The 26,272-nt window shown below is 41.2% G+C and overlaps 1 protein-coding gene across 2 annotated transcripts in view; it reads right to left on the reverse strand.

The window, feature by feature from the left end:
• Positions 1–26,272, reverse strand: part of cdkal1 (CDK5 regulatory subunit associated protein 1-like 1) — a 253,720-nt gene that overhangs the window by 83,157 nt on the left and 144,291 nt on the right. For both annotated transcript variants that reach the window (XM_080501478.1, XM_080501479.1), the window contains exons 9-10: positions 24,123–24,289; positions 11,657–11,802 (exon numbers count right to left, since the gene is read on the reverse strand). In XM_080501478.1, the coding sequence (XP_080357604.1) occupies positions 11,657–11,802; positions 24,123–24,289 (313 nt within the window). The remainder of the gene's footprint in view (positions 1–11,656; positions 11,803–24,122; positions 24,290–26,272) is intronic.

The raw sequence follows: 26,272 nt of genomic DNA on the forward strand, positions 1-26,272 counted from the left end.
GTAACGAGTGAGGAGGCTGTGGTAACCCAAACATAACCTCTGTCCTTCGGGACCACAGATAACCTTGAGGCTCATGAGTTTAAGCCCACATCAAAGCATTTCATTGATAAAAAAATGACACTCATAAATTACAGTGGCTTAGTTTGGGACAATACCCACTAACAGCTTATATGATATCTAACCAACATCAAATTAGTCATAGGGAAGGGAAGCTGACAATGAACAAAAAGTAAGAAGCCGGTAAATCAGTTTGAAGTGAGATGAAGTGGAGGTAGAGTACAACATGGATGTACTCAAAGGGGAAAGAACACTACGTTCTTCCTTTATTATTCTGACATGAGGTGTGGATATGATGAAGGCCGCGTTACCACCTGCTTTTTGTGACCACTGGGAAGCATAGAGTTTCACAGCTGCTCTGACATGCAGAAACACGCGCACACTTACATAAGTGCCGATATCCTGAGTTTCTTTCATGCGCTCTCTCACACACACAGACACACACAGACACACACACACAGAGGCTCACACACACATACACTGCTGCACATGCCGTGCTTGAGTGCTTTATTGTCTCTAAAGACAGCAATTGATGGGTGATGTGGCCTGAGAGGCTTAATAATAAATGAAGACAAATTAATGAAGGAAAACTTAACTCCTGTAATTATGGTAAAGCAGTATGTATCTTGGGCGTGAGAGAGAGAGAGAGAGAGAGAGAGAGAGAGAGAGAGAGAGAGAGAGAGAGAGAGAGAGAGAGAGAGAGAGAGAGAGAGAGAGAGAGAGAGAGAGAGAGAGAGAGAGAGAGAGAGAGAGAGAGAGAGAGAGAGAGAGAGAGAGAGAGAGAGAGAGAGAGAGTGTTCGGGGGTTGGTGTGCATGGATGCGGGTGTGCACGTGTGTGGTTTGAGGAAAGGAAATAAGGTTTAATCCAGAGGAAGTGTCAATAAGACAACGATGTGTCAGGAATTGCCCGGAGTCATTACCCACAAGCTGGTTCTCACTTGAAAATCACACACACACACACACACACACACACACACACACACACACACACACACACACACACACACACACACACACACACACACACACACACACACACACACACACACACACACACACACACACACACACACACAGACACCCACACACACACGCGCACACACACACACCACACACCCTTGAGTTTCGGCTTGTTGTGAAGTTAATGAGTCGTCTCTGCTTGTTTCCTGTTGTTTAAACTGAGCCAATTCTGCAGACTTATTGACACATGCAGCCAGGTATGTAGGCAGGAAGGCTCCCTCCCTCTCTCACTCCTTCCTGGATTAAGTGGCTTCTATACACAAACCAACAGGCAACATAAACAAACAGCATAAACAGATACAGTTGCAATCACCGGTATTCAGCCCTGCTGAGTATGTAAAGGTTCCCGCATGTTTACCCAAACATTTTCCGATGATCTAAAGATGTCATCATTTCTTTTGAGCCGAGTGACACGATCCAACTGATAATGAGAAAGTTTGAAAAGTGAAAATGTGATCTTTTTGAGTCGCGGGATTTATTGGTACCACAGCCCTGTAATTATTACCAAATTACTATTATTTCAGTTTTTAATTAGTCATTTCTGCGTGTCAGTTTATGAGTCTGCCAAGCACTTGTGGAAATCCTTATTTGAAGTATAAAGAGGTGCTGAATGGTGAGTTTGAAAGATCCATGTGTTCATAATTGTTGAGGTTTCTGACCCCCCCACCCCCACCCCACCCACCCCCGCGACTCAGGTGTCTGCTGTGCTTCAAAAGGAGTTGTAAATCAAAGGCTGAGAGTCAAAACACACGCACAGAAACCCAATGCTTCATCTACTTTACCTGCTGAATCATCAGCTGGAGCAAAAGGAGAGGAGGGAGGAGGGGAGGAGGCGAGGAGGGGAGGGGAGGGTGTTGACAAGTCGCGCCAGTGCGGCAGGTTATCGCGGCAAACCTGTCTCGATCGCTGCTCTCTTCCCGCCTCTCCTGCCCTCCTTTTCGTTCCCTCACTTTTTCCCTCCTTACAAGTCTTACTTGTTTTTTTTTTTTGTTGCCGTTGAGGCAATGCCTTAAGGGAGCTGCTGCCCCATCCCGCCCTCTATTTCAGTGAAACATTAGCCCTGCCGATACCTTAAACTCTTAAGAGTGTGTGTGCGCGAGCCAATAAAGGTATCTCCAACACTACAAACAGAACAAGTCTCCACACAAACACAAAGTGGAGTCACGCTACTGATGCGTGTGTCTCGCAGTAACCCATGAAAGTTTGATATAACCCTGTCACTTCTCGTGACTAATGGAGATGACTAACACACACGTACACACACACACACACACACACACACACACACACACACACACACACACACACACACACACACACACACACACACACACACACACACACACACACACACACACACTGGTCTCGGACCTGTTTGTTCAGCGAGTAGCAGTTGCTACACTCAAGAGAAATCGACACGCGTGCACACACATGGTTTTATCAGTGAAACACTGAGTCAACAGGCACAGCGTCTCTCTGGCGGCACGTTGCACTTTTAACACATAAATGTGGCGGTAGTATGAGGAAGCCCAAGCAATCAGTTAGATTATTTGGTTAAAAATGGATATCATCTCTGTCCCAGACTGCAGCGCCCCTACTGTGTTTTCTCATAACGTTTTTTTTCTCTCATCTCATTCATTCGTTGCATTATGTATTAACTTCCAAATCTTAAAAAACAAAACAAAGACACTGTGATGCAACTGTTTCAAAGTAGGAGTAAATGTGAGAAATATAATGTTTGTACTCTGAACAGCTGAACACACTATAGTAAAGTTATGGTGTGTTAGTGTTACATCTTTGGTGTCAAATCCTCTTTAGACTGCGTGGTCACTTGTTTCTTTCAACCAAATGCTCCACATAAAGGGGAAGAGAAAAAAAAGCATTATTTCTCACAGTTCCAGATACAAGAGCCAGAAATCAGCCAAGTGTTTTATGAATACAATGTATGCATTTTATTTCTATGAATCGCCAGAAAGATATGGCCAGCTGCACATTTAAAAAATGTGTGAAGTCACACAGTTTATAGAGAATAGCTGGTCTCTTTAAGTGAGGACTTGTGATGTAATGTGTTGAAAAGAAAACTGACCAACTGCCCAATGGTTTTTTTTTTTTTTTTTGAGGGGGAGTCCCACCTGGGTACGTGAAAAATTTCCATGGCGTCGGTCTTTAAATGTATAACAATCCTGACACAATAGCTGCAGTGACCTGGTGACTCTTTATTAGGAATATGACTTTATTTTCTCTGAGTGAGGGTTATCTGATCATACGATAAAAACTTAATCTGTATCAGTGGATGGACCAATAAAAAAGAATAGGCGATAAACCACAGCGTTTATGGATAAAGAATGCAGGAGATTTACAATCACACGGACTTCACTACCTAAACAGTCACAAAGCAATTTAAAAATCAGGCTTTCGCACCCGATCATACACTACAAACAACAGGGCTGCCAGCTTGAGGTTCAGTATTGCTCGAGGACACTTTGTTAGATGGGCAGCAGAGATCATGTCGAACTGGTAACCAGGGGAATAGAAGATGACCCACTCCACCACCTGAGCCACAGCAGCCCTCAGGTAAAACATATCATAAAAAAAACAAAAAAAACACTGTCTGAACAAGCTAATGTTTGATGTATTTCTCTGGAGGTAATAACCAGAAGAGAGGGCATTGTGAAAACAGCACCACTGACAGACAATTTGTAAAACAGACATAAATTGCTTTGAGTATAATTAAATTTCATGTGTTTGTTTTTTTAACTACCAAGATATTTTAGTGTGTGCTAAATGCATGAATTAACTCACATGTAAAATCAGATTTGTTGTTTTTAAGTATGAATAAGTTGAATTGATCACTGACGAGTCCACTGAACCGTGGGCTGGTCCTCAGTGTGAAGCTGAAGGTGAAACTGAAGAGGCCAAACATGCTTAAAGAGAGAACAGGAAAATACAAAATGCATTGCTGTTTGGCTTCTTCGGGAGAGGAGCCATGCTAAAGGTCAGAGTGATTACATTCATGGGTGACATGGACCGGAGCGGGGCGAAATGGTAACCGAACGCTCAAAACAGAGATTGGATGGAAGTACAGGGATCCTATAGGTCATGTCAAGGGTCACTACAGTCAGTCAGCCTCTGACAAGGCGCAGATTAATCACTTGTTGACCTATGCAAATTCTCCTTGCTTTGGGAAAACAACTGGAAAAGACTCCACAGCAGCGGATGCCAACGTTAACAGTTCTGAGAATAAGGCTCTGCTTAGCGTTCCGTATTAATGTCGCTTCAACTCCAAAGACACTGTGAAGAGTCATTTTAAACGCCTCGAGAATGAACCGGTGGCTTAGAGGCATATAAGTGGAAGTGTCTCCTTGAGGCGAGGACGTCTTTAGCCCGAGATTCAGAGGGTTTCTGGAGGTCACAAACACATAACCTCCGGGGAAACAAACCCAGCAACCCACGGGATACCCAAGAAGGACTAAAGGCCACTCAGCGCCCAGCTGTACCCTGCCATTAATCCCTGTATGGTATCTCAACCAACTAGCCCTCAAGTTCAACACTCTAACTGCTGGATTCTGCTGCTGAGCACACATACACAACCAATCCCCAACTCAGAGGCACATAACTATTCTTCTCCCGGCGTTTCATCTCTGGTCCCTGCGGTTCAAACACACTTAATCCTCGAGAGTAGTTCAGGGAAAATCTGCCCAGATATTACAGCAAACTATGAAACAACTGTGGAAAATCCTCTGACCACGTTCGCTCGCTCCTTAACAGCCTTATTCCACCATAATAGGATTTTCTCCATACATCATTACATAAAGACTGTACTTCATTATATGATTTTAATTGATAGAAGCAGAGAGAAAAGAGAGAGAAAAATATGGCCTGTATTGGCAGATGAGAACAAATTAACCATTTTAATGAAATAATTATTCTACTGATTGTTAGAATTATTCATGGCAGAAAACAATTCCTTTATCACAAAATGTCTTATTATGTTTTTCAAAAGAGAGCATACTTAATGCAATTTGTTTTTTTTTTTTCCACTCGTGACTTTAGTGGAGAGCACCGTGGCGCAAACTCGACAATGGGAATTGGGCCAAATATTGCAACAAAGAGTGGAAATACAGATCTGTTTAAAATAACTGCACACAGCTTGCATTGAAAATGGAAAACACCCAAATGAAATCACATTGAACAATAACGTAAGCAATTTACTTTTCAAAAAAGTGTATTTATATAAACTCCAAATGTCGAAAAGGTTCAAAACTGGCACATGGCCACATGGCATATTGAGTTGAACAAATTGCCCAAAGACCCCCCCCACCCCCCTTTTTTTTAACTGTTACAACCATAATTATGACTTTCTTTCACCAATTCATAAACTTGCATTAAATATTGAACATTTGCAATTAGATCTGACAAAGTCATGACTGTGAAGAACTTTTTGTTTCTCTGTGTAATGTTTGATTAGTTTATTTATATAGAAAGTAAGAATATGTGTAATTAGTTGGCGAAGTGATTAAACATCAGCCTCATGGTGGGAAGTTGGCGATATATTGTTAGCACGCACACTGTGTAAGAAAAAACTGGCACAAAATCCTTCCCCTGATTTGCAATGCTCAACCACATTCAGCTGAAACATGTGGATAACAACTTGCATGCAATGCTGGCTGCTGGTGCTCGTGGTGTTGGCGACACTAATTTAAGGTGCTTTCCCTGTTTATCATGGCACGCTTAAGGTGAACAACAGGCTCGAAACCCCTCACACATCATTACAGTCTCTGGTCAACTGGACATCATTATCCATATGCAAACTTCTACACTGCTATATCTTCATTTACAAATCCATCCCTGGTTTGCTGCTATTATGTTGATCGTCCCACACGCTACTCCACCAGAACAGTCCAAGCCTACGGACTCCGGACTTGATTAACTTCAGCACTCCCCCAGTACGTACTGAGCTTGGTAAACAGGCCTTCTTTCACTCTGCTCTTCCAACCAGGGATGGGTTACAGCAGGATCTAAAGCTGCTCATCTTGATCCCACTGGGGGCATTTAAGCTTCTGAAGGGCTTGGAGAAGGTTTTTTTTTCTGTTTGTTCCTGTTTTCCAGCACTATTTTCCCCTATACTATATATATGGTACTGTAGATCTGTAAGATTATGACTGAAGCCTCTATCCTATTGGTCCCCACGTATGTTAAGCAATAACGAAGCTCATCATCGCTCGCAGTGAGGCCCTGACTGAGGCGTCAGGAATTAAATAGGAACCTTTCTAATTCGAATTAAAAATATTTAGTCACAATTCTTGTACATATTAAATTATGACATAATTCAACTTCTTTAAGGCCTCTTGAAAGAGAAGGTATGAATTCAATAAAAGTGTCAAAAGAGAAATGTAAAACTAGATTCCATGCAGGTTTTCATATTGGAATGCTGCCAGCTGTTTCATCTTCATGACTGTGAATTTACAGCACTGTGATTTACTTAAATGATCAAAAACACAGCACGAGAAGGACTCCAGTGTTAAATAGCAGCAGTCATAAACTCCTACACATTGCCAAAGACTGTGTAGAAGGACCAGTGATTGCACTGTATTCCCAACTGTGACTTTCCCGGCCATTGTTTGCCCTTTAATGCTGGTCTGGACTGCTAATATAATTTTTCACAGTTGGAGAAAAAAAGGCAAACTATTGTATCTGTCAAGTGAAAGAAAATAAAGAAAACCAATTAGTGTTTCAAAAATGACAGAAGAAATGTCCAACTGAATTCATAATGCAGTTCCAAGACAGTCGACCATGAACGGATGTCAAGCATGGAGGTCTGAGGTATAGTGTGTGTATATCTTTCTGCCTGATAAGAAAAGCCAGGGGAGTGTGACCCCTTGTGACCTCTGCTGTGTTGCTGGCATTAACCTGTTTGTAAGGAGAAACGTGTTTTTCTCCTGCTGTCGGCGTCGAGTCAGAAAAGGCTTCAACTCGACTCAGACACCTGCACAAGGTGCACTTCTACTTCTCTTCAAATGCTTCAACAAATTCCCTACATTAAGAGTCACCTGTGAGTCTGACTCATTGCATACACAAGACCACCCACCGAGCATGGTGTGGGGTCTTTCCATTTTAGGTGTTTGAAAGCAAAACAAGACCAAAAAAACCCACAAAGGTTATCAATAGGCCAACACCGCTAAAGCAGAGATCTCGTTGGTATAATGTTCAACAATACATATCACTATGTAGAAAACATAGAAAGGTTGAATGGATACACATGATTGTTCTGTGTACAAAGAGTTAATAAGGAAGACAGCTTAGTAGGCAAATATTTTAATTAGCCATGGAGGTGCTGGTAAAACCACATTTCATTTTGAAGCTCACTACACTGGTGCCAAAGTAAGCAAACTGCACAATAATACTAATTCAAACATGGACATCCCCTCTTAGCTAATACACACACATGCACAATGACTCTCACACACGCACACACAGAGGGCTGTTTCCTGGCTTGTCTAAAAAGTTGGCCTCCCTCCCAGAGCCTGAACTGCGCCCCAGCTCTTTCCACTGCAGCCAAATGGGTCAGGCCCCTGTTTGTGTTCTCTTATTGATTTCAAACAGCCCACATCACCTGCTCGTTATTCCAATCTGTGTTTATGAAACAGAAGCCAGACATTGCGCAACCACACTCACAAGGAAACAACGGCTCGCACAAAAGGTAATTTATACTTGGCAGGTACTAAACGTGTGTACGTGTGTGTGTGTGTGTGTGTGTGTGTGTGTGTGTGTGTGTGTGTGTGTGTGTGTGTGTGTGTGTGTGTGTGTGTGTGTGTGTGTGTGTGTGTGTGTGTGTGTGTGTGTGTGTGTGTGTGTGTGTGCTTCTGCAGACTGGTACTCATTGTGTGTCCAGTGTGTGTGTTATTTTCTCTATGTTAAGAGTTTTACTGAAAAACAAAAACAGAGACACTATAGAGTGGAAACCATCCATCTTTCATGTTGTTTTATCCAAACCCTGAGTGACACACTCATCCACACACACGCAAGAAGAACATGCAAACTTAAACAACACAACTCAATGAGACCGGGTATAAACCAGAGCAGCAGAGACATACGAACATATGCCGCAATGGTCCACAAAACTCAATTTTCAGACAAACTTTAGAGGAAAAGCTGAAGTTTTCAGTGTTTAAAAAGAGCTTGAGGATATTCTTGAGTGACAGCCAGGTGAGATTACAACTTACTGACCTGAACGTGCTGGCCTATTTTTGCACAATCACAGAAAGAGCAGGACAATGACAAAGTATAAAGCATAAGTCAAATAATAGACAGTTTTGCTTGAAAATGGCCTTCCAAGATTGTTCAACAATCAAAAAACAAATGAGAATCAGTAGCAATACAAGGTCAAATGAATAGACATAAAAGGTAATATGTACTACATTGGGTTTGCACAGCGTTATAGAGAGATATAAATGAGACGTGGGAAAGAAGGTGGAAAAAGAGGTAGTGAGGGAGAAGTATAAGTGAGTCAGAGTGACTCGCAAATTACATAAATATCCCACATGTGCACACACAATCCCACATTCACGAGTTTCTTGTTTCAGTACTCAAGGCGACACGTGGAAAAGCTCCTCTGTGAATATCGTTAAATAGGCAGAGTTTAAAATGTAGATAGCTGTACAGCGACCCGAATAAAAGTCATCACACCCGGATTTACATTTCATATTTAAGCTCATGGCTTGACGTTGACCCACATAAAACATGGACATGAAATCTATTGATTGCCGCGGTACATGGATCTCATCCGCTTAGAGCAAATTCCATGCAGGCAAAACAAAATCTGCAAATACGCCCCCCCCCCAAAAAAAAACATGCATGTCCATTTAACTAATAATAGGAACATCTATGTCATTATTTAGAATTGAGACCTTAACAGACATAATTCAAGGTTCTTAACAAGTGTCTCTATGTTCAACTATCTAATGTGCCCAATCCAGATATTGGAGTATCCCTAGTGTGAATCCATGCTTATTCACAATGTTTTCACTTTTTTTTCCCCCCAAAGCGCTTAACCTCTCTACCTCATAAATCTCCCGCATACAGTATATAATCAAATGAGGCAGAAAAGCCCCGCACTGTATTCATCCCAAAAACATGTATGTCGCCATTTAATTCTGGATGAAAAAAAATAAGAGCTTGTCATCTGGCGAATGCAAAAACATGCTTAAATATACCATTGCATACATAAACATGTTTTCATATATCTAAATCTTATAATCATACCTAGAGATTGAAGATACAAACTCATTTTCATATGAATCCACCTCATGGCACAACTTCAGAGCATCGGCTCTATATTTACCCTCTACTCCGATGTGCACCGCCATAATTAATCATACTCAAATTCCGTGATAGATTATGTTTCATTCAGTAAAAGATTACATTTTTGTCTTTCTGGCAATATCCAAGGTCAGGCCCTGTGTATTATGTGGCTATATTTATATATGTATGCCCTATCGGGAGGGTGTGTGTGTGTGTGTGTGTGTTTTGGAGGCACATTTCCCAAAAGTGTGTGAGGAATCAGGACTCGATTGTTCAGCGCTGTTTGTTGAGTTGTTGTTTTTGAATTGTTTCACCTTGTAAAGTGATATTCTGATGAATGTGACAGTAAAAGAAAAGACACGCCGCAGCAACATTGAGAAATTTGGACAGAACAAATTAGCACCGCCTTTGGAAAAGTGACATTTTTGAGCTGCTGAAAGGAAAAAGTTGTCTTGATTGTTTGTAAGAGACTAGGGGCTGCGGTCTCCTCGAGGTTAGAGAACCAAGTTTCTATTCAGAGGTTCACGGGTTAGAATCCCGGTCACTGTTTGGTGCCTGAGCATGACCCTTGACCCCAACCAGCTCCGTGGGCAGCAGCTCACCCCTCCCCGTGTGCATAGTTCAGGGTAACTATGAATAGGATGTGTTGAATGAAGATAAACTAAAAAGCTAAATATTTTTCCTTCTCTTTCTTTCCTTTAAATTCGTGACTTGTAAAGTCAGTAACAACATGGAAGTTTGATTGATCTCAAAACAAGAAACTCTGGATTTTTTGTAATCATCAAACCGATATCACTATTCAAAGCAAACTGGCTGCGAGGTTTACCTAACTCAGCCAGTAGTGTCGTCCGACTGTACCGCAGTGAAAAACACAGCAAACTGACTTCAAGCTTGCAGGCTAAAGGTTAAAATGCCACATATTAGTAAAAAGTAAGATGAAGCATTGCACTTGCTGATTTGACAGAGAGAACAAAGAACAGTATAATAAAATGCATTTTTTTCCAAATACAAAGCTTCAGCAGCATAGCAATCCTAAATGGAGAAATGTAATGATGCAGACAACATTTGACGAAAGACTCTATTAAGTATTGCAGGTCCACCTGAAACACCAGACTTGAGTCAAATTCTCTAACTAGCAATCCTCAACAAATGTGAGTTATTGCCTGTGAATCAGCCATTGACGGCAATATGTTTGGAAATGCAGGGAAATCTGAAATTCATCCAAAATGGACTATTTGGTGAAGTAGATTTGTGTTTATTGTGTTTGTGTGAGTTGAAATTTAATTTGGACTTTTATTGTTCGGCTGCAGGAGAGGTGACTGCTCTGCTTTACCTAAATCATTTTTGGGCGTTTTACCCAAAACGCTACAAAGGAGTTCTGTTTTCACTTGAACACGTGTAAACAGTGACGGTTTGGTTACTGGGCAATAGGCCTGAAGACAAATAGGAATTAAATAATATACTTTACATCAGATATTTCATTAAAATTGCAAAACAATGGTAGTGACAGAATCCTTATAATGTAAATGTTCAAGTATAATACTTAATTTGTCCAGCAGCTGCACTAATTCATGTTGAACATGCAGAAAAACCAACAAATGCAACTTAATGATACCAGTTAAGTTAGATTTTTACCTCCACATTCATGCTATGAAGGGCTTTCAGACGATAATAGAAATATATAGAGTACAAAAAAAAACAACTCATGTTGTATAACCAAAAAAATGTAATTCACATCTGAAATAAAACTTTCATCATCCATGTTTAGTTTTGCATGTCAAAGAGAAGGGATGAGGAAGAGTTGAGGAGAGTATTAAAGAGGTTATTTCTTTGAGATGGGAAAGAAAGAAAGTGGGAGAAAAAAAAATCACCTGCCATAGGAAGGCAGACAACACAACACAAGCATTATATGCACAGTTTAGTGTTGCCTCCTATATAATTTTTTAATGTTTCTAATTCTGACTTATGTACTTGTATGTCCTTGTTTTATATGTCTGCAATAAAGATTGATAATTACAGAGCCGATGGAAGATATTTCGCTCAGATGAGCGAAATATGAATGACGATCGTCAAGAATGCGTGCAGTGAGGCGCGTTCAAAGAATGTGGTTGTTTTATTGTGATTTTTCAGTCGAGGGAAAGTGGTGCATATTTCCAACGCGAAAAGGAGACGGTTCCAGCTGGATTTCCGACGCACAAAGGGACGCTCGACGCCTTTTGTGCCGCCGGCATGATCATCTCGAGCGAGCTTCCAGGAGGAGCCCACATGGCGTCTTACCTCTCTCCGAGGAAGTCTGCCACTCTCTTGAAGTCGTCGATGCAGTACTCCCGCTTCATGTCCATCAGCACGCTGTCTGAGGCCGACTGCACGGGAACATGGAGGAAGGCGTAGACGCGCGGGTGATTCAAAATCTTCGCCATCTCCTGATGAAGCACGAAGGGAAGGATAGAGAATGAGTGCAAACTGCCACTGCTCATCAAAGGTTTAATGCACAAACATAATTACCACCAAACACCTAATAAAATATTATCTGAGTTTGAATCAAATATTCTTGAAGCAAAAAAAAATTTTTTTTTTAATCGATCTATCATGAAAAAGTAAACAATCTATTCAAACATTCGAACATCACCGTACTATTAGCCTGTGGCTAAGCTGCAATTCTGACATAAATGTACCAAGTCTAACAATTTCCATTTCTGTTGATTAATGGTTAAACGGAGGAGGAAATGGTAGCGTTGCTAACAAGTAATGTCCGCGAGTCAATATTTTGTGGCCAGAAATGTAATTTCTGTAAATATTTTCATGCTGCTTGAAAATGTAGTCAATTAAAGCATAATAAAATACTAAAATAAAGGGAAATGTTAAAGGAGGAAAGCATCCAATCCCTCTGATGGCTCTGGTGAATGATCGCTGCCAGCTCTGAATAAAACGAAGGTTCCATTAACATTCCTGCCTCTTTCTGCACCCTTTTCATTCCAGACCTTTTACAATACGCGGCCTCTTATTTTTCCATTCCTCCTTTTCATATTGGGAGAGTAAAAGAAAAGCAGCTCGGAGAATTCATCGTGTGCACACACTACATCTCGGGGCCAAAGACTCAAGGCTGCTCCAGTAGGGATCCTTTATGTCTGAAGAGTCAAGAGCTTTTACCGAAGCATGCGGGTCCCCATTTCAGATCAAAATGGTGAGAGGGAAAAAAGAAAAAAACATATTATGTCTATAATTAAATCGCTAAGGATTTCAGGACTCTGGGTACCTTCAGTTTCCTTTGAAAGATTTACACAAACACTTTAGGTACAGCGAGTCCTGCAGCTTCGATAACATGGAAGCTGATGTTGAATTTGTGTTCTGTTATAATAAAGCTAAAGTAAAATGTGATTACAAATGGAAAAACAACAACTTATAAAGAGATTTTTTTTTCTTTCTTTCCCCAAGCCACAAATCTTCTATCCTCGTTGTTTGCATACACGTCTTATATTAAAAGGACTTGGCAGACATAAGAGCCTGTCTGCACTTCGAGATGCTTCACTTTGATTGTAATTAATCAAAGATGCTCTACAGCTTAAATCAAGGCAACGCTCCACTGGGCTCAAATACATATTACCTTATAAATTGTATGAACTGTATCACTATAATAGGAAATTTAAAGTTGTAAGACTGTGAAGTGACGTCTGATTTGAGCAGTTTCTGGATACGGTTCAGCCTGAGCGAATTTCCTCCACAGAAACTGACATCACAGGTCTGCCAGTTGTCTCCTTTGTTTCTCCGGCTCGTACACTTTTTTTTTTTTTTTTTTTTTTTACCAAGAGGGCTGCATTTTAAAGGGACCCCAATTAATTACAGCATTTGGCAAGTTTTGTTTTGCTCCACCCGCCCTCGCTTCATTCTCACTTTCATTCCGTCTGTGAAAGAGCTGGAGAGACTGCAGATGTCAGATTTTTCTTGACGGACACAATCAGAATGCTATCATCACTACGCTAATCACCACAAGGAGGAGGAAAGGAAAAAGAGAGGGGAGGGAAAAAAAAAATGATTTAATGATTTCCTACAAGAATGTGCTGATTGCAGTCCGTCTTCTCAATTAAGATCTATTGTAGCATGTTCCCTCTTTGGTTCGTATGCGCGCGTGAGCGCACACACAGACACAGCTCGGTTGCAGCACCGCGGGGGGTTGACCGCTGGAAGCTCCAAATTAGAAAGAATTAATTTGGTTGGAAAATGGAGCTTGATTGGTGACAGAAATCAGGCTGCTGCATGTGCGTGTGTGACAGAGACGGGGTGTGAGAGGAAAAACATGCAAAGGAACATGGAAATATATGTGTTTTTAAAATGTTGTGAAAGGTGAACAAGTAGAGGAGCAAAGGATTAATTACACTCTTCCTTTTACAGTTTAGCTGCTTGGTTGAATGTCGTTTTGATGTCAGGCGTGGACGAGTTATGAGAGCTGCAGCCAGAGTCACGAAAGAAGGAATTTCAACGTATAAAAAAATGTAAAGGGAGCGCTCCGTGTCAGATGCAACACAATCCTGTGTGCTAGACTAATGAAATACACTTCAAATACTGAGAATGCTTTCGGGAAAAAATGAAGATACTCGTGTAAACATTGATTTTCTTTTCAAAAGTGCAACCAAACACTTATTGTATATAAATCCTCAAGCTGCAGGTGCAGTTATGAATTTAGCACCACTCATTAAAAGGCACAGTATACATTTCGCCAAAGACAAAGAACTGACCTGTAAGGTCTGGATGCTCGTGTGCAGGTAAGGAAAAAAAACAACTTTCATCATTTGGAATACAGTCCTGTTTCTGACCTAGTTAATGACTTTACCATGAAAGTTTTCCCTTTTTTCCCCCAGGATTATGAGTTTTGTTGAGCTGAAGAAGCGAGTGTTGTCGTGCGACACTCTACAACGCTTGCCCTTCCACTGCTCCCCGCCGGGTCCCTGACAATGGCGGCCATCGGCATTCCCTTCACACGTTTCTCCAACTGATGCAACTGCAGCGAGCACAGCGAGCCCCGCTGACAGTCGAACCTTGAGGGTCCTCAGAGTTCCATCGTAAGCAAGCTGGATTTGCTGCAGCATATATAAGCCTCTCTGCATGTTACTTGTTGCTGTGTGCATTTTAATGAGCTCACTCGCAATGAAATGTGTCATAGAAATAAAATTGCTTGGCTCAGAACTGATAGATGCATTTCTGTGCTCCCTGCTGCGGCGCTTTGCATTATGTATAGTAATACGTTACTCAAGTCTCATTAGATGCACTGACAACGACGAGTCCCAAACGACCACAATCAAGATGGCAGACAGTGTGTGTGTGTGTGTGCCTGGATGTGTGTTGTAAGGGTGAATGGGGTCTTAGCAGATGGCATGCTGGTTTGAGTCGCGGGGCACCTGATTACAGCTGGGGATTAATCTATAAGGGGAGGACTTTTCATTCACACAAGCCATTTATCATGTGAGCGCTTCTGTCTAACAGACTGCGTCGCTTCGTCCGGTGATTATACAGTACACTGATATGGATCTCTCGTTACGAATCCCCGTGGAGAAGGGGGAGAGGCTTTTTTCCCCCGATGTTTCACTGCTACTGACAGTTTATTGAGTCTAAAGTGAAAATGATGCTGTGAGAAGCGAGATATCTCTCAGCAGTGCCCCGTGGCAAAGAATTGCAGCTCTGCTTTAATGCTTTCGCTCCCAGAAGGATGAACCATCCAGCTCAAAGAAAAACCCGGCAGGCCTAAATAAACTGTGAGGTTTTGAATGTTTCTATTTATCTTAATGAGCTCTGATGGCTTATAGAACAGTACAATAATTGTTTATGGTCTCTGTGCTCTTGTTTTTTGTTTCTCCACAGCAGGTCTATGTTTTATTTTCACAAGCAGACTCACAATCTTTTTATCTCTGGCTGAACAACTCTTGGAAAAAAGAAAAAAAAAGAAAAAGAAACAAACATAAACCAGAAAGAATCTATATTAACTGGATTAGTGCAAAGGATCTGATATCTCCCCCCTTTGGATCAGATAGCTACGAAAAGAACATACATGGGAAAAGTGAAGCAAGGAGATGAAAGATGATTTGGCTGCAATCCACCGTAATAACTTCACCCTTTCACACCACCTTCTACTTATAGGCTTAGTGTTGAAAGCTACGTGGAGCATTTTGTTGCTTTGTGCTGTTTTTGTGCTCCTTATTTTTTTTTTTTTTTATCAGTTGGCTCGCTCCTATTTTCTTTAAGGAGAGAGGAAAAGTGATTCTTCACTTCCATTTTCCACATGGTTGCATCTGTTTTAAGTTTAATCCTGAGAGCTACAAGAGACCTAAAGATGGTGATGGAAAGTTTCCAACGTTCGAGCTGCAATTTTTTATTTTTTTGTAACGTTGCTTATATAACCCAGTTCTAAATTGGCCCCTCATTTCAGCGATATTTTACCATCACACCAATTTCAGGGCAAGAAGCATCTCCAGCTCCTTTATAAATTACCGTTTCAGCATTTTTTTTCCTTCATTCAAACTATTTGGAGATGTGCTTCTGTCATCTAATTCAAAATAAGCAAAATATAGGTCTTGGAAGGACACAATGTTTTACTTCCGACATCAGAAATACATCCGGTTATGAGGATTATGCAGTTTTTACTTATATTTTATAAACCAACATGTGTGTTTGCGTGGCTCTAAATTATCTGTAGTCGTTTGTGAGTTGTGTAGTTTGTCTCTGAGCTTATCCTGTAATGGAATGGTGACTTGTCCCGGGTGCACTCTGCCTTCTTTTATATGTGGTATCAAATGAACGAATTGTGCTTCTATGCAAAGGTATATTGCAGTATGGAATGTATGAACAGTTAAAGAGACTAAATGAACCTGCGTGGCCTATATAATATCATACATTCGTGTTGTCTTCTACGACTCTCCCATAAATCTTACCTGCTGAAGAACAGAAGAAGAACTATCAAAACTATAATGGAACAGTAGCCTGTAATTTGTCAAGAATAACTAACTTCATAGCATCTTGGCTCAGGAAGAAAAAAGTACACGTGGAAATTAAGATTTGATAGTACTAAAGAGAGGAGCTGATTTTTTTTTTTTTAACAAATAACAGAAATACCTTAAGACTCGCACAAAATATTTTTTTTAGACTATGAAGGATGATATTTTTCTGTAAAACCGAGCTCTTATTTTTAGGGGAACAACAGAAACTCACTTACATTGCTGTGAAGACTGGGAAGAAGACAAGAAGAAAAGAAAATGTCTACTTGAAGTACACTTAAAATCACCTGCATGCCAATACTGGTAACTTCCTGTAAGAACAGCCTTGATGTGGAGGAGCTAAACATAAAAAATAAATAAATAAAAAAAAAGGTTGAAAAGTAAATGTGAGAGCTTTTTTCTTTGTTCATTCTTAAAGTGAAAAGTTGGACATACAGTGCAGATGTTCAAATTGGTCAACGGCTCACAACAATTTGAACAAAATGAATCCAAAGTTCCAATATTAACAGTTTAAGTGGCGCCTGGTCACTAAGGGTACGTGGGGGTCTTGTTATAATGCTCCTGTATGTCGTGTAATAGCATCACATTGGCGATTGCACTGAAACAGCATGGAACTGCATCAGCACAGAAACCCAGACATATCCACAAACCCACACACATTAACAGGGCTCACCCAGGGGAGTCTGCGGAGAAAACCATTCTACAAGCCATCCCCATGATGGAAAGGCGCGCGCGCGCTCACACACCAACGGTCGGTGGGAACCCCATTCAACAGCAGACAGAGAAAACTGGGATCCCTGTGGTATTCAACATTTCAAACACTCCAGGCTGCACTTGATTTTCCCTGGAGGCTAAACCGAGCCTGCAGCACCACGCACACACACACACACACACACACAGTGGAACTGAATTCTATGTATTGCACTCTAAAAGGGAAATTAGGCAAAGGTCTAGTATTTGAATGTCACGCTGTATTGTGCATGTGTGTGTGCTTGTGTGTGTGACTCATGTGGTGGTGAGCTGTAAAAAACCATGACAGTGATATCACATTTGTGAGTATTTTGTCACGTTGTTTATGTGTAATATTGAGAGTGCGCTTGAGAAGTTTGTTCGCTGACAACAGGAGAAGTCAAGCACAAAATCCAACAAATCTACATTGTGTAAAAACAGTGAATAAATACGGGTTCCACGTTTCAAATCGCAGTCATTATTTTAGTTTTTTTGTATTTTATCCCTACACCTTAAAAAAAAAAAGAAAGCACCTCCACTAAAAGGCAACAGGAATGATTGATGTTCAAATGCACCGTTTCTAGTGAGAATTTAAATCTCCATATCTTGAAAACGCACTCTGCTGCAATAATTCAGCAAAATGTAATGCATTGCAATACGTCAGGAGCGAGGATTTAGAGGCACATCAGAATAGTTTGAATGTGAGCATTCGCTCGGCACTCGGTCCCTCACACAGCGCTACATTAGGCCTCTAATGTGAAGATGCTCCCAAAGGCTTCATTAAAATGAAAATGGTTTGAGAGAGTGTGGGTACCCATACAGATGCACACCGCTTGAGCAGGTAAGAGATGGGAGTGTGTGGCTATGTCAGTCTTTTCCTCTGGTGGAGACCTCACCCTGATTGCACACTGACCCTTGTTTACTTGTGTCACTGTGGGGACAACAATTGAGGCCCCCCACACAGGAAATCAATAAATTCCAAGGAAAAGACATGTTTTTTTTTTGGTAGCTCAGAGGTGGGCACTGTTGGTAATGCATGGCAAGGTTGAGTCCCCTGCTCCGACGCGCCACCTTGTAACAGGCGGCTCATTATCAGGTCTTCAGCGCTTCATGATGACACATTAATTTAATCCAGCAGAGTTGGAGAGGAAAGAAATTTAAAACAGGCAGACCTTTCATCACAGGACCACAATTTTGCCCATCTCAGGGTTTGTTGGTTTAAGTTAAAGGAGCTAGATGTTAGGGCTGGCTTACTCATTAGTATTCAGGGAATTCATGAAAGTTAATAAAAAGGTGTGTGTGTGTGTGTGTGTGTGTGTGTGTGTGTGTGTGTGTGTGTGTGTGTGTGTGTGTGTGTGTGTGTGTGTGTGTGTGTGTGTGTGTGTGTCAGCATTAAGCACATTGTGTAACAGCTTCATTATTAGGGATTAAAAGGATGAGACGGACATCCTTTAGATCAGTGGTTCTCAACATGGAGTTTTGCCCTCTACACTCGACCTGCGACCTACCCCATTGCTTTTATCTTTAAGGCACATTGTGTATTTGGATGGAAGGGGACGTGTCTCCACTGTTTGGCTTCACCGTAAACATTTTTTGTAAGCTAAACTCTTGTATACTGCCGAGCCATTGAGACTGCAGATCGTGCATGTGAGATCTTTCCCAACTTTTTCTTTCTGCGTCTACTTCTTCTGATTCGCGGGGTTAGCAGTTTCTTTTCTACCCAGAATGCATTGCGCACACCACGTCCTCCCCCATCCTCTCACCCCACCTGCAAGAAAGATCGCTTGTAAAGGATCCACCTCCTCGCTGCTCCATGTTTTTACATGAGACATTTTCCAGGAGAAAACAAACGTTACAGGACCCTTTGCTTTTTTTTTTTTAAACCTCATCTTTTTCAGATTCACTCGAAAGTCCGTTTCAAAGAGGACCGAGACCAGCGTTTTGAAGGGGACCAGATTCTGCTTGAAAAGTCCAGAACCGATTTCCCCAAACGAAACGGACTTTCCCAGAAAGTCCCTAAAGAGAAATCTGGTCCGCATCAAACACAGGAATGTGAACGTGCCCTTAGATTACTCTCCAAACACATAAATGCCACGAGGGCGAGGGCTCTATTCATGTTTTGTTAGTTTCTTTTCCATGAATGGATGCTTCCCGCTTATGATGTTTTATTCTTGTGATACCACGTTGACTCACGTATATCGTAGCCTGCAATTCAACTTGTGTTTTTGTTGTGCAATCTGCACACGCCAAACTTCATGCCTCTCCAAAGGTTATTAGATTCATGCCATGCAGTGGGGCCAGCTGTGAACTTATTAGATTGTTCAAACCGCACAGTGTGTAGCACGCATTAGTTACAGGCAGTAATGACTGTTTCACAGAATGGCACATGTGAGGGTTCTCAGTCCGAGTGAAACGAGCTCTGGGGAGGACGTTGAACCCACAATCCTTGTTTCATCCATCTTTAGTCTGAGAGCTACATACATGGAGGCTACTTTCACACCTCATTTCTTGTTTCTCCTGGCGTGATAGATTCAATCACAAAGCTGAGCCGCGCACACACATTTATCCGTATGCACAAAGGCGCACCCTATATGATCAAGTACAGCTTCACTGTATAGATGGACGGGGCTGCAGGAAAGCTGAGCAGAGGGGGAAAAAAAAAATATAGCCTGAAGACAAAAAACTACGGTGAAATGAAAAACAAAAAGTAGCATTGTTAAAGACATTTTCACGTGCGGCTACTCAGAAAGGAACCACTGACAGCACAATGCAATCAACTAAAATGTCAGGGAGAAGTGGCCCGTGAGAGGCGATTGGGCCTATAACTGCTCCAATCAGCAAATGGTGCTATGAGGCTGTCTACGTCTGTCAGGGGGAAAAAAAACGGGACGCACACGGGAAGAAATTGTGTGCTCTCGTGTGACAGGAATGAGACAGAGGCAAAGTGTTGATCTGTGAGTGTGTGTGAGAGAGGGTGATCTTTAACGGGGTAGTGGAGAAGTTACTTGGCCTTTTCAGCTTCAATCACGGCCATTCAGTACGACGGCGTTATATAAGTGCCGGTGTTCTTCAAAGGGAGGGACGGCAGGATATCATCTGGCCTTTACTTAAGATGACGGAAAAATATATCTCTATTTTTGACCTTCATCATCATCATCATCATCATCATCAACATCATCATCAACATCAACAGCATCATCATCAACCGATTGCTGTGATTACCGCTGTGATTACCATTGTGATTACCATTGTCGTGAAAAGAAATGGATAAAAAAAGATGTAACAAGGGTAATTAGGAGGGACAGATGAAAATTCCAAGAAAGATGAGAAAAATATGATGATTTACAAAGAAAGAAAGATGAAAGTAAAAAATTATGATAAAAGAGGGGAAAGTAACAATGGAAGAACAACATAATATCAAGGACGGGGCAGTGATGGCCTGGAGAGGATAGGGTTCAAATCCTTTTAATGATTAAATCATCAAGGGTATCTGGTGTTAAACTTCTGCCATGCCAAACAGATCACCGTGGAGGGGAGCAGCCAAAAGGGAAAAATCCTTGTGAAAACATCAAGGAAAGTACAGGAAAACTTTCATCGCATCTCGAAAAAAATGTGTTTCACATTTCAGGTTGATAAGGATTTTCAGTGAGGGGAAATGTTATGAGGAAGACGAGAAAGATGAAATGGGGCGGGGTGAAAAGGGGCCGGCAGTGAAGCAGGGGAGAGGAGGGGAGGAGAGGAAGGGTAAATAGGGGACAGGAGCAACAAAAGACAATAACTTAAAGAGGAGCCGTCTTATCTTTCCTTATGTAGGTTAATTGACTGAGGAATTAAAGCAAAAAAAAAAAGAAGATATAATTCAATTCAGTGCATTGACGTTAACAATAAAAGGGTCCTTACCATATGAAATGATTCTTTAACATACACACACAGACCACCGCTAGTGTGTCTTCCTACTATATTTCTAATTATCAGTTAATTGTTATTCCCTATCATTAGGAGGGTGGTTTTTTAATTGTAATGTAGCCAAGCAGAAAGCCTACCTATACATGTGGGGGACAATTAGCCACCTCCATTAACCCCTGGTTAATTACAACCTCCATTGCTGCTTCCCACAGCACTTTTCTCAATCCTTCTTACCCCTCATCTCTATCCCCAGGCCTTCATCCCCCGTTTTTTATCTATTTTTTTTTAAATATCTGCCCTCGTTTCATTTATCTATGATCTCCATCATCCTTGATTGTTTGATTCAAAGTATCTGTTTTTGAACTTCCCAGGATTGTCTTGAAACCAAAAAAGGAAAGCATTTCGTGTTTTTCTAGGTTACCATTCCCCTGTTTCTGCCCCCTATGTCCTCCCATTCCCCATTAATATCTATGTCCTCTACTTATTTCAAGTCATTTTATAAGAGTTTAGGGTGGGAATACCTCAAGTCAAGTTACTGTAATATTCATCCGTCTTCTTTCCCACTAATTTAAACTTGCTTGGACTGGAGATGATTCCAGATAACTACGTCCCGAGGCAAAGTACACAAGTCCGTCACAGAGCAAGCAGAGACAGACAACCACACACTCACCTTGTACAACTACGGGCAATTTACAGCCACCTTCAAATATGTCTTTTTTAGGCTACTGGAGAAGACTTGCGCAGATTTGGATAATATGCAAACTTAAACAAAGAACGGTCCCAAATCCAGAATGAATCTGTGGACTTTGTCAATGTGGCTCGACATTGATCCCCACTACAAATCCATGCAGCCCGGTACAGCTATATGGAATTGTATAAATATGTCACTTTTATGAGATGCCTTCATATGAAATGTACTTTATGTGGGGAGCTCTTATATTTTAGCAGCGGGTTCAGTGTAATTTTCACAAAAGGATCTGTGCACCTGAGTGGTTTACCTTTCATTGAAGCTGACATCGAGATGGCACTCTTCCTCACGATTCAAGCACAACACTGCTCGATAAGAAGTACAGCGAAAAATGGCTTCAGACCTAAGTGAAAGTGTCAGCAGGCTTTTCTATCCGAGGCAAAGAGAGGTCTCAACATCAAGTCATCGCTGGACTAAAGGTTTGTAATGAAAGCCGTGCGCATCGTTCGAAAACACTCCATGGATCATCTGTCGTCAAAATGTGCGCACAAAAGTAACCACGCTGCCAGAAGATCGATGCATCAGGGCTTGCATGCCAGGAAACACAAATATAATTCTACAAATGCACTTTTTTTTTTTTTGTTAAACAAAAGAAAATACAAAATTCCCACCAGAAAAACTTGGGTAAAGACGAACAAGTTTCAGCCTCAGAACAACTCAGAAAAACAAAAAGCTCGAATGATTGTGATCAAATAGGTTAAATTATTGTGGAAGACAACCTGACTGCATGAAAGGGCCGTCATGGGATGGCACAAGACCTAAAGCATATTTATGCCAAATTAAGTTTTACTCCATTCCCGGAAGAAGATTAGCTTTACCTAAAGTTCGTCTACGTAAGATGAATCTTATGCTGTCATAAGGTAAAACCTGACACTATATAGCGACTCTTAGGGCGATTGGCTCCAGCCCCCCTCCCAACAACCAAAAGTTAGACAGAATGGTATGGAATATGGATTTTGGTTGGATTGCTCACTATTCCAAACTCTAATATGTAGGTAAATAATATTTTATCTGCTTTAAAAATCTCGGCACTGCCGTCTGCTTGGTAGCGACGTTCTGCTGGTAATTTTCCTGATAAATATTGGCTTGATTGGCGGGCGAACATTTTCAGCCAACTTGGTGATCTGAAAGATGGACCCGAGAGTAAAAATCAATCCCTCCTTACCTTCTCAAACATACTACTTAAAATAGTTCCACAGTAATAATAATGTGTCTGAAAACTGACCAACGGGTCTTTATCAAGAAGAATCTAAGAGTGCAGATTTGTGTATGAGGCCAATCTGAACTCCCGATATTGTTGAACAGCCATAACTGAGTAATTGGGGACTGATTTGCAGGGACATAAGTCGATCACTGTGACGTGAGCTTGTTAGTGTTGGCATAAAAATAAACTAGCTTTTTATAATTGAGAAGCGGTGTGCCGTTTTATCATCTGGAAATCTGCAATGGTGAGTTTTTTTTTTTTTAACTAATCATGGCATTGTGGAGCCCTCATACATTATACATCCATAGAATTTGGTCAATGGAAGGCAATTAGACAATGGACTGCTACTCTGCATCCAAATCACCCGTCTGTCATTCAACTCTCCCTTTCTCTACTCTCCACAGTCAATTGTCCTGACGCTGAAGCTTAACGGTCTATGGTTGGACATTTTAAGAACACATTATGTTACTTGACACACTTTGAGAAACAATAAACTAAAAAACACATACTTAAATTGGTGGAGGGGAAAAAAACAGATTCAAATGATTAAAAATATGTGTCTCACAGGCATGCAAACACACAAAGGGAGAACGAGGGGTCGAGAGAAAAAAAAAAGGGGGATAACAATGTCCATTGTTCCATTAGGGAAGACAATAATGACTGATAAAATGAGGTTGCTAAAGAGGACACAATGGCCCTTAATTGACTCATTAGGGGAAGAAGAGAATGAACTAATGAGTGGAGAATGAGTTCTGCAGCTAAACTGCTTGGTAAGCAAACCAGAAAGGCATTTGGTTTATTAAATCTAGGCAAAGCAATATTGTTTGTTCACAGACAGGAATTGAGAGACAACTGGGAGAAACGCTGGACGGAGAAAAAGTTAGGAGTGTTTAAGTATTTTTGTTTCATTTATCAGATTATTATTTTTTTTATTACCATTGATGGTACGTTTGAGTGAAAAACTGAAGCATATCAGCGTTTGTTGCTCATCTTATGGGAACATAACTCTATTTAGACAGCTCCACCGAGGGGACTCAGATCCCAGTTGTGTATTTTATGTGTTAACATCAGAGTTAGGAAAGTCTTACTCATGATGAGTCTCTCGGAAGTCGATACAAGTCAGTCATGTCGTACGTCGATGAAAACATGACTGTGCGTGTCTAAGGTTCATACCTCCAGGTGTTCCAGGATATAGGGTGGGTTAGTCATCCCAAGCCTCAGCATGGCCCCTTCAGGAATCTCCTCGACTAGTCTCCACAATAAGGTGGGCAGATCAGTTCCGATATCTCTGCCGTAGGCCCCGGTGTCCTCGCTGGTCAACCAGATCTCACACACTCCCTCTGGAAGGAGACAAACACAAGACATACTTCTTTTACAACTCGCTTGGCATTAAGAGTCCTTGTGAGCGGATATGATAGGTTTTCAAACTATTAAGCACAACATGCTTTAAAAAGACAAACACAGCCTCATGTTTCCTGAGCAGATCCCAAGTGACTATTCTTGACTGTGACTATCGCTCGTGTTACTCTTAAGGGAATCTCACGTTTACATTTCATTAATTGGATGAATAATAACCTCACTCACTGTAGGTAATGAATGCAAAACCTATAGGCTCAAACCTGTCGGAAGTATTTAACTCAAAACAATGTTTTCGTGGTCATACTAACTGTGTTGCCTTCACAGCTTACTACAAGCTTACGGAATATGAATTTTGTATGCTTTACTGATGTGAATTGAATTAAAAACAAAGATGCTACTTTCTGATTATCTTTGCATCGCCAAAACCAGGGGGAAAAAAACTACATAAAATGGTTTGGGAGTTTGGGAGTTCGAAGCCAAATCCCCCGGGAGCAGCACCCTACACTGCCCCAATGCCCTCCCTGCTACATTCATCCATCACGTCTGAGAGCCAGCCTGCTCTGGACGCTCGTTTCAGGACGTCCAATCAACAATCAACTCACCAATCAGTTGCACCTGATGACGGTTTAAAAGCCCCCCCTCAAACACTCTTCTCTCTCAGTCGGGAGCAAACTCTCCACACACCACATGAATGTAAAGCCGGGTTTAGTCCATTTCCTCTCCCCTCTTATATTGTTTCTGCCATAGCCACAGATAACATTTGTTTGTTTGCTTTTTTTTGTTTTTTTTATCTCTGCCATGATTCATATAACTCAAAATAAATGCATTGTAGTTTTCAAGCTTTAAAGTTGCCATTACACCAGCTTCTGTCCAGTATTATTTCATTACCTTTACGGGTATCTCGTTGTCATTGCCTAATGGCTCCATCACTCTGGAAGAACCAGAACTCGTCCCGTAAACATGCATCGCAGAAATGTGAAGGTCACATGCAGCAAGAGGGGATGATCTACTGGCTTCATGCTAAATTAGACCAGCACTCAGAGCTGGAGCTTAATGACCGAACTGTCATTTGGCTGTAGGTCTGAAAATGGTTGAGTGTCTGCTTAAGCTATGTGTTAAGACATATTATGTCACGCGGGCACAGAAAAAATGCATTTGTACATTCATTGATGCCATCATACAGAACACACACACACACACATATACACGCATGCACGCACACATGCACACAAATACCTGTCACCATTATCATTAGTGCAGCGACAGAAAGATACATGTGGTCTTTCAGGTAGTGAAGATGATGTTTGGCTAATTGGATAAGAGTGTGTGCGTGTGTCTGAATGTCCACATGGGGTGGATAGATTATAAATGATGACACGTGTCATTTTCTAGATTACGATGAAACAGTTCCCAGAGTTCATCATCACAGACATTAATACGCTGTGTATAGGAATGATTGAGGATGGATTGTTTATTTGCTTCAGAGTTCATGTATTTTTGCCTCATCAAAACAATGAGCACAAAAAAAAAAAAAAAAAAAATCTGGAAATCCTGTATCGTTTCATAATCCATTCATGTATTTTCGGTAAAAGGCCAGATTGTGTTCAACACTCCCTTCCTTTCCAGGCGTATCAAATACACATCGACTGTAAAGCACTCTAAATCTTAGCTGTGGGATTTAGTGGTCAAGCTTCACACGCTGACGTTATCATCTGCTATCACTGATACAGAGTGCGGGAACGTAAGGGCAAGTTTTACGGCATTAATATGGCTGCTGTGACGGCAGCGTTTGATCATAAATGATCGCGTCATTTTCAACACGAAATCCTCCTGACTCGAGCACACACATCACTTTAAAGTTCACAGCTCTATCCCAGAATAACACCGACCAAGCAGTGTGTTAATCAAAAGCCAGCACAGCAGCAAACGGTCATAAACAAACAACAAACTGGTTCCTTACAAAA

Source organism: Blennius ocellaris, assembly GCF_963422515.1.
Source record: "Blennius ocellaris genome assembly, chromosome: 8".
In the NCBI taxonomy this organism is placed as follows: Eukaryota; Metazoa; Chordata; class Actinopteri; order Blenniiformes; family Blenniidae; genus Blennius; species Blennius ocellaris.